The sequence below is a fragment of the Pipra filicauda genome, unplaced genomic scaffold (genome assembly GCF_003945595.2).
Source record: "Pipra filicauda isolate LSUMZ 115617 unplaced genomic scaffold, ASM394559v2 scaffold54_size4384275_pilon, whole genome shotgun sequence".
NCBI lineage: Eukaryota > Metazoa > Chordata > Aves > Passeriformes > Pipridae > Pipra > Pipra filicauda.
Window position 1 is genome coordinate 1465186 of NW_024104698.1, and position 9646 is coordinate 1474831.

A 9646-nucleotide genomic window follows, 5' to 3' on the forward strand; every position below is an offset into this window, starting at 1 on the left:
ATATGGGAAAGTGCTTTCTCTTAAATTTTTCAAAGTTAACCAGTTGAAATACCAATTGTAATTTTGTTCACCAACTGTTCACGTCAATTTGAGATCTAATTAAATTGCTTATTGCCTTTTTTTTTTTTTTTTTTTGGTAGGACCAAGTAGATGACTTAAAAGAAATGTGTGAACTTCTCAAAAAAGAGAAAGCAGATGTTGAACGAAAGCTGGGCAGCGTTAGAGGGGTGAGTATTGTATCAGCATTTTCATCATAATTAAATGAGAATGAAAAGAAAAAGCTCAAAGTTTTATTGAAGCAAAATTACTTGGAATCAAACAAAAGCAAATATTAATTGTTCTTGTTTATTTTATTGATAAACTGCTATAATAAATTAATGAAATTAAGTTAACAGGACCATTAGAAGGACTACAACTACACTTAAATATATACACTATCATGGCCTTATTTTATCACTTGGATTAGTTATCTTCAGAAACATATTTATACAATAAATTTCAGTTACAGCTGTAATAATGAAAATTATATTAGTGTATTTATTTAAATTATTTTACTTGATGTAGATGTTACAAAGTGTAAGTTATTGCTAGTGAAGGTTTTTGTTTGTTGTACTACACAAGATGACACAGTTAAATTTTACTCCAGCTACTGTTAACTACTTTAATAGAACAATATTTCAGAAGTTAAAGGAAAAAAAGTCTTCAGCAGTGCCCAATATGTTTCTTGCCCCTAACTTGTCAGACTATTTGTATGACCTTTTAAAGGAAGCTGACTTAATTAAAAGCTCTTCAGTGCCTTTGTAGCTCTTTCAGTATAAAAGGAGAATGAGTTCTGCTTCTGAGTACCTGGAAAAGATAATTTTCCATTCTTTTACTCAAACCTTGTGTGAACTGCTTGTTTATTTTTTCTTCTTGTGCAGTGGTAATTTTTGGACAAGGCAATGAAACTGTTGTATGCAAGGGTTCTGAGAAGGCAGCAAATTTTGTTCTTTTCTTTCCTTTTCAGGCACCAAGATGTGACAGGTTTTTCTTTAACTCTGTTGTGTACCAACGCAAACCTCCTAATCCTTCCAATTATTTTAGAGAAGAATAAGTGATTTTTACTTCTGAGACTTGGTTGCTATATAGATTTATGTGGAGCTCCAGGGAGTAAAATATTCCCTATTTTACACTGTACTATGCTCCTTTCTTAGAAAGAAAAGGAGGTACCTCATGGGCCTGGAACTAGAGTTAGCATCTTTAAATTATTATTGCTGAGGAAATCACTACAAAAATGATGAAAAAATAAATGATTTTGAAGACTCTTTAACAGCTTTTCTAACTCAGCAATTAATGTAGTGAAACAAGAAAAATGGAGAAATTACAAGATTTTCCCCCACATTTATTTATTTATCATCCTTCAAGAAGAATATATGCCTTTGGAAAGGGAGATCTATGCTTTAAAATGTAGTTCTCCTGTGACTTTAACTCAGCAGAACTAGGGTTGCTAAAAAAAAAAGAGGGTTGCCCTCTTTTCCTCCCTCAAGCTCCCAGCCATTCTTCTCCTCCAGTCCTCCCAACAGTATTAGCATTTAAACAATTGCACAGTCTGTTGGACTGGGGAATTGGTCTACAAGAAAAGCTAAAAATTAAGTAGATCTTTGATTTATTTTTCTAATGTTTCAGTTTAGTTCATAAAATACAGCAGATTTTGAGACTTAATGGCAGCTTTCTTGGGTAACATAGAAAATGCAGGAGCTGATACGTTGACTTTGGGGGTGAATATATTATTAGACATTTTGGGGAACTAAGCATGCAAGGAATTCTAGGGTTCAAGTTATACCAAAATAATGCATCATTTTTTTATGAGTTGCAATGGGAAAATAAGCAATAAAGTAAGATTTAGAGTATCTTAGAATGTTAAGATGAACTATTTGCTTACTTTTACTTTTTTTCCCCCCCTCTCTATAGGCTGGTAGAAGTGGAAAGACAGTCCCAGAATTGGAAAAAACAATTGGTTTGATGAAAAAGGTTGTAGAGAGACTCCAAAGAGAAAATGAAGAACTGAAGAAAGCACCAGCTGTGGTTTCAAATGAGAAATTACTTGGTCTTGAACAAGAAAATGAGGGGCTAAAGGTACTGAATTATCTCCAGTGACTATATTTAGGTCACAGTTTATATGCAAGTTAGTAAAAAAAATGGAGCAGCAAGGCTATTGTTGATATTGATTGGCACAAGTGTTTTAAAAATATGAAACATAGAACAGAAGAGCAGAACTTAATTTTAGCATAACATACGAATAAGGTATGTTGTACCTTAAGGATATATTTAATTATTTGACGAAATGTTATGTTTATTGTGCTAAGTAGCTGTAACTATGCTGTGTTTTAAAAATTGAAATCTGAAATTTTCTACTAAGCAATGTATACGTGCTTTAACAAACTGTTTGATATTTAGTCTGAAATGGAAAAAATGAAACGTGATCTGGGGGACCAGCTGAGTATGCGTTTTGAATCTAAAACCAAAGGAATGGAAAAAGTCATTGCTGAAAACGAAAGACTGCGTAAAGAACTGAAAAAGGTACGGTCATTATAATGCATCCCTTTAGTCCACTGGTTGTGGCAAGTATATAAATACATGGTTGGTTTGTTTGGGCTTTTTTTAATGGTTGATATAGCACTGATGTTGCTATGACAGATTTTTTCATTATATGTAGAGAAGAGATATCCAAGGACTAGGGCAAGACAGAATTAAGAAATTGAAGTGCTAGTAATCTTGGATGCAGTTTTCCTCTAAATCAGTCTATGTCACCATCATTTTAGATAATACTGTGTTTCATGTGAGGTTAAGTATTCTATAAACATTTGGTTTTACTGAACAACAGGAAGCTGACAGTGGAGAGAAGCTACGAATAGTGAAGAATAACTTGGAGATATTAAATGAAAAGTTAACTGTACAGCTGGAGGAAACCATTAAGAAGCTAAATTTGGCTGAGAGCCAACTTGATGGAGCTGACAGCAAAAGCTGGAAGTCCATTGTAACAAGGTAGGAATTAAAAATGTAGTAAGGAAGATAAACACAAGTGTTAAATCCTCTTTAAATATTAACAAACAAGTTACACTTTCATAATTTTTCATCTCTCTTTTGAAGATAGTTTTATATTATCTATAATTTATTTTCTGTTTCTATATTAATATATAGAATCAGTATACAGATCTCTGATATGAATCTAGCAGAGACCTAGTGTCTTTAAATACTGGCCTTGTTAGCTGTTTCCTCTATATAGAAGCCAGTTATTTATCTCCATTCTTCAGATCAGCTCTAGATCTCTGGATAGTTCAGGTAAAGGAAGTATTTTGTGTTCCCTGCTGCTTGAACGTATTGTATTTTTGCTCTGTGCAATGTCAGCATTTCTGCTGAACACAGAAAGTATTTCAATAATTTACTGCATGAACAACAATCTGAAACAAAAAATTGAAGCCAGAAACCTGCATTTTCCAGTTGAGTAGCATTTGAATCTACCTTTAACCATATGAATGTGCAGAGGTTGTGTTAGAAAAGCCACTGTGATTTCTATAGTCCTTGTGACAAGTAGGCACAGCAGAAGATCCTTCCTGTGTGTTCTGTAGGCCCAGAATTGCAGCCAGCCAGTTGATTCTGCTTTTTGTAGAAGGGAGAAAAACTGAGATCAGCCGTATCTTTTCCAGTATATAAAATGAAGTTTGAGAATCACCATTTCTAGATTTTTAGATAAAACTCAGACTTGGAAATCAGCATCAAAAATTTGTTTGCTAATACTAGTAAATGTGATCAACTCTTTAGCAATAAGTTATCTGAAAGTTACCTATCACTTGTATCACACAACATGGAACAAACTAAAAAGAAGTTTTATGATTGTATGCCTAAGCTGTAAAGCAGAATTACTTTTTAATTTATCTTTACCTCCACAATTAGTGGAATTTTATACTTTTTCTGTGACAACCTACTTACACAGGCTGGAGATCTTAACTCTACAGCCTGGACAACTCTTAATTCCATTCATTCTTTTCTAGAAACAAGCTCTTTTGCTCTGTGGTTTCTGGTTTGCTTACAGATATGATTTTGGCAAATGGTCACTCCAAAGCCATGGTCAGTCCAAGAAGCGTTACTATTAAACCCATTTTGTGACTAGCACAAAAATAGTACTTATATGTCACACTAACATATAGATGAACAGATATAATGAACAGATTGATATAGAATATTCATTATATATATCTCAAGATACGTTCACATGAAATATGCTCATGATTCATCAAAGTGGACAAGGAAGGAGAATTTTGCCCTTCTTGAGGCAAGTTTTTAGTTGGATATCACATCTTGTACTGCTGGACCTCAGAAAAGGACAAAAGAAATGTAACAATGCTTAGGCTATTAAGAGAAATAAGCAGCCTGTGTCCTGCAAAAGGGTTGAATAGAGAAAATTTTTGGTAAAAATTTCTTAGGTCTGGACTCCTGTATGATCTCAGGGTGAAATAAGATGATGTACTGCAAAAGTACTCTTGAACAGTTGTAAACAGAAGTGAAAGGTATCTACAAAATCAGAACCTCTGACAGTAATCTTACTAGGGCAGAAAATCAGCTGGACAGGAGAGAGACTTCTCTGATTTCATCTTAGGTCAGATCACTGTTGATATCCAAGATTTTACCCACTTTCGTCTTGCAATCCCACACGATCCCTTGGGGGAGTTCTTGTGCTTCTCTGGCATATTGCTGAGCCATTTCATTTCACTAGGACTTCAGAAAGCCACTCCTTTTTTTAACTTTTCCCCACACTATCTAGTGAGATAAAATGTCTCTATGCAAGGTCATATTTAGCATAAGGAAGGTGGGCAAAACTAGCTGCTGACCACAGGAGAAAGATACAAACATGCAGTGAAGATGGTAGGCCTTTAACAGCTAGTGTAGGTTCAGTAGTTTTAATATATTATTCTTTTAGTTCTTCACTTCTTTGGAAGAACATTTCTGCTTAGTCCTATTTACTTGATAGAGATATGTAGTTGTGTGTATAGACAGCTATAAAATACATGGTTGTGCTTAATTGTACTTGCCTATTTCAGCTTGTGAATAAAAACTTTTATGTGCATTTAATTTAACATGAATTTAAAGTAAGTTAATAACATTAAGAAATTACTAATCCAGAGGAGCTGCTTGAGGCACTTTAACATGCAATCCACCTCACTAGCACATATTCCAAAGCATATGTGGTAACAGAAAGTATTCAATAGGGCAAAGGGGTGTCATCCAAGGGACCCTTCAGAAGGCTCTTTGATGTAAAGCAAAATGTTTGCTGTCTGATAATCCACTTCAGATGGGAGACTGGACTACATGATCTCCAGAGGTACCTTCCAACATTTTGTATTCTACACAGACCTTTTTGTAGCCTTGTACGGCTGAAAGCAAAATGGAATCGTTCTCAGACTGCTGTTACTTCAGGGTAAACTAATTTATTGTAGAACAGTTTTGCCCTTGGAGTCTCCCTCTTCTGTATCTGTATTAGCCCTTTTCTCAGTACATTATTTTCCATAAATTATTAAATAATAAGAAAAATACTGTCAAAGGTACAACAAAGACCCAACAGTCTACATACTGCATCAGTAACAGGCATCCTTTTAGCATGAAGTAGTTTGGGGTTTATGTGCAATAGCATGAAGATTCCCATCACCCTTTAATAAAAGGTAGACACAAAGAAAGATCCACAAAAGTGTAATATCTGGAAAAGCTTTTATTCTAAGATTAAATATGTATTTTTCATTATGCTTCTTTCAGCACGCTGTATTTATAAGACCAGTAATTATTTTCAAGGCCAATGTCCCAAGCATATTTTAGGGTTTATTTTATGGCATTTATTCTCATATTTAAATCTGTATTTCTGCCCTTATCTTTTTCTAAATAAAACTACTACCAGGATGCATGAAACTAAGTTGAAGGAAATGGAAATGGATATTGCTAAAAAAACCCAAAGCATTGCTGACCTTAAACGGCTGCTTCAGGAAGCAAGAGAACGTGAACACAATGCCGATAAAAATTTACAAGATCTAAAAGAACAAGTGAGTAAAATTTAGATGACTCTGAGAATAGAATGATTATTATTAATTTATGTCTTTCTAATGTCTGTAGTGGCAAAGTAGTTATTTTTTCTCTAATCCTTTCTTTTACAGTTTTTTTCAGTCATAGTTGCCTCAAATATATTTACATATTTTAGCCAATTAATTTAGCCACATATTATCAATATATATTCTTGACTTGCAGCCTTAGGGGGAAACTGTGTTTTTCTGCTATGTTCTTCTGTACGCCTTTTTTTACTATCGTTTCACTGATCACATGGAAGCCCATAAGTACAGATACTTCAAATGGTCTCTAAAGTCCTTCTAGCTTGTTCTGCAGACTTCTCTGCTCCTTACAGGTTTTCGGGGGGGAGGATTGACTTAGCCATCCTAAATGGGATCTTGATTTGTTTCCAACACGGCCTCTTACATGTAGCCTCTCATAAGTCTTTCAGATACTATTTTATGTATGGAAAAGGTGATGTAATTTTAAAACTCAGGTACCTTTGAAAAGATGTACCACATTCTGGCTTTTAAGTACTCCAGAGATGCAGTCCTAGGACTATTCACCTAGGTCAGCTTCCATCTTCTCGTTTGTTAATATGTAGGTGTTTTCTTCCCCACACTGTACAATGGTCTTGTACCAGCCATTTTCAGTGTAAGGCATCAAATACAAAACTTGCAGTGTGGGAATTCATATGTATATTATGTAAGAAAGTAGATGTGTTCAATAAATAGAACTTGGAATTGATTCCTAAAAAACAACCATTTTGTTAATTTTTGCTTGTTTTCCCTTTTCTATAATGTCAGCATTATTAACATGATGTGTATACCAGCAGCAAAATTAACTCAGAGATAAAAATCTTTCATTATGTGGTACCCAGATGCTTACCATTTTAGGTAGAATCAGAACAAAAGCCTATCATTAACAGTAGCCTCATGAGGGTTCATAAATTGTCACCACATTCATAAACTGTATATTATCTTCTATTTAGAACACTATTTTTTTTGCTTTAGCATCTTTACCAAAAGGCACTTCTAGAGGCTTGTTCCCTCTCTGGTCAGGGACCTATTCTAACTTAATGACTGCAGGTCATACCTAGTCAATGTACACTCATTTGGGTTTTCACTGCAAAATTACAGGCTTTTCATATTATGTTTCAAAAGGAACTTGAACACCTAGGGATGCAAATAAGTACATCAGTAGTATTTTTAAAGCACTTAATGATTTAGGCATATCACTTCCTTAAGCATCTGTATAAATTATGCTGATGTAGCTATGTGTCTAACTTTTTTTGTAAATCTAACTTCTGAATACTTTTTTTTTCATCCTTCACGAAATATGTAGCAATGATCTATGCAAACTTTGAAAAGGCTGCTGAGAATTAGCTTCATACAAACTGTCAGTAGATGAACACTTGGTTTCTTTTTTTTTGATAACCTAGTACTTGGTTACATCTTTAGTATTATTTTCATTCATTTTTTAATCCTGGGTCCAAGAAAACTGTCTGAACTGTGTTGTTCATGGATGCTGTTTTCATAAGTAAAACTTTTTTCATTTTTCTTTTAAGATTAAGCTTCTCAAATATCTTCCTGAAGGTGCAAGGACAGAGCAAAGCCTCATCAAGGAGCTTCAGCTTTTAAGGTAACGTACTTCTAAATAAATAAATACCTCAGCCAATATGCATGAAATAAGAATGACCAGGAAATGTGTCTATTGCACATTTATAGTTAAAGTTCTAAAATACTTTAATAATTTTTAAGAATTATTCTAAAATTGTTTTATATTCCAGATTAACTAATAATCAATTAGAGAAAGAAAAAGCAGAACTAGTGCACCAGATGGAGGATTATAAGCACCACAGACACACCTATACAAGTGAAGATCTGGCAGCTGGTAATAATTTTCAATACCTAAAATAAAGATCTTCCTGTATTTGGAGCCTAAAACTATTTTTACTAAATATATTTGTGCAAAGTGATAATAAATCTAAAGAACTGTTTGATTTAGATTAATACCAAAATAGTGTAAACTGTAGCAGACTAAGGCCTTGGATTTTTGAGTACATATACAAGCCTTTTGTAGAGAATTCTTAGTAAAAATCTCCATAATCAATTATCCTGAGCAAGAGACTGTAATCTTTGTATGATTTTTTCCTCACAAGGTGTGTAGTTCATGCCACCACTTGTTTTATTAGCCTCAAAAGACTGTTTGTAAGGTATCAGTCATTCACTAAAATACTCTTTTGCTTTGGGTTCTAAGCTGCTAGAGAATGACTGCCTACTTCCAGATAGCAGCTCTGTGAATAACTTAAGATTTAGCAGGCATCAGTCCCATGGGAAAAGCAGAGCACTATGGAGTAGCACATTGCCATATGACTGGAAGAATAAAACCAAAACAAACTAACCCTCTTGAATTTAAGAATACACATAACAAGATCCTAATGTTATTTCCAGACTTCCTGAGCTTAATTCAGAGAAAGCATACATGTCATATTTCTCAGAAGTGTGCTAACATACTGGTCACTGGACTACTGCATTCAATCACAAGAACTAGACACCACTGTCTAATTTTTACAAGAACTAAGGAAAAGCCCAGATGACTTGAATATTTGGTGACCCCAGCTGGGTTTACACACTTCAACTGTTTCAGCTTTCAGGAGATGCAGAACTACTCGAACAAGATTATTTGTGCCATGGATTTTCATTACTTTAAATTTCATAAAAAAATCATCATTATTTTTACAGGGCATAATGAAATTGTAGAGAAGGATAAAATAGCTGACCTCCAGACACAGCTGAAAGCCCTAGAGCTGGAAAAACAGCAATTAAAGGTGAGTTGCAAGGATCATCCTAGGCAAGATAACGAGTAAAATTACGGTTAGCTAGAAAGAGCTGTTTAATATCTAAATTAATATTTAATGACTAAGTCAATTTCAAACCATTATGTTTACAAAGCCTATTTTGTTTTTAGTGAATGTGCTGTTTGTGGGTAGAGGTTTTTTGTCTCTAGATAACATAGTTATTATCTCATCATTTAACCTCAAGACAAAGGAAAAAAAGTTGTGCTGTATTAACAAAGTTCTTGATAAAGGTGGAACTCCTTCATTCTTTTCAATAGGAGGAGACAAAAAAGCTGAGAAGAGAATTAGAAAACTATGACCGTTCCTTTTTTGAAGAACTTGAGGATCTGAAATATAACTACAATGAAGAAGTAAAAAAAAATATAATCTTAGAAGAGAAGTTGAAGCAGCTTTCTGAAGAGTTTGGCATCCAAGTGCATAGTCCAGGCAACATTGCTGTTGATTAGGCTACTGTTTAGTATTCTCAGCATTGATACAAAAAATAAATTCCACAGCAGTTATGTAATATTAATTTGTCTGTGGTTATCTTAGAATAATACAAGTCTCTTAAAGTTACACTAGTTTGCACACACCTAAGAATGCAGAATTGGATTAGTCAACAGTTATATACATCAGTCAAAATAAAAGGGAGTTTTACCTCTTCCAGCTCCTTCACAGTATCACATTTTAATTCGGAACAGTTAAACTGGGTAGTACACAGGTTTCAGGTGAAGTTGA

The 9646-nt window shown here is 34.1% G+C and overlaps 1 protein-coding gene across 4 annotated transcripts in view; it reads left to right on the forward strand.

Moving 5' to 3' along the window:
• Positions 1 to 9436, forward strand: part of CEP290 (centrosomal protein 290) — a 51916-nt gene extending 42480 nt beyond the window's left edge. For all 4 annotated transcript variants that reach the window (XM_039387299.1, XM_039387302.1, XM_039387300.1 and 1 more), the window contains 9 exons: positions 141 to 227; positions 1951 to 2115; positions 2437 to 2559; positions 2864 to 3024; positions 5927 to 6068; positions 7637 to 7710; positions 7859 to 7962; positions 8814 to 8899; positions 9187 to 9436. In XM_039387299.1, the coding sequence (XP_039243233.1) occupies positions 141 to 227; positions 1951 to 2115; positions 2437 to 2559; positions 2864 to 3024; positions 5927 to 6068; positions 7637 to 7710; positions 7859 to 7962; positions 8814 to 8899; positions 9187 to 9375 (1131 nt within the window). In that variant the 3' untranslated portion in view covers positions 9376 to 9436. The remainder of the gene's footprint in view (positions 1 to 140; positions 228 to 1950; positions 2116 to 2436; positions 2560 to 2863; positions 3025 to 5926; positions 6069 to 7636; positions 7711 to 7858; positions 7963 to 8813; positions 8900 to 9186) is intronic.
• The last annotated feature ends 210 nt before the right edge of the window (positions 9437 to 9646 follow it).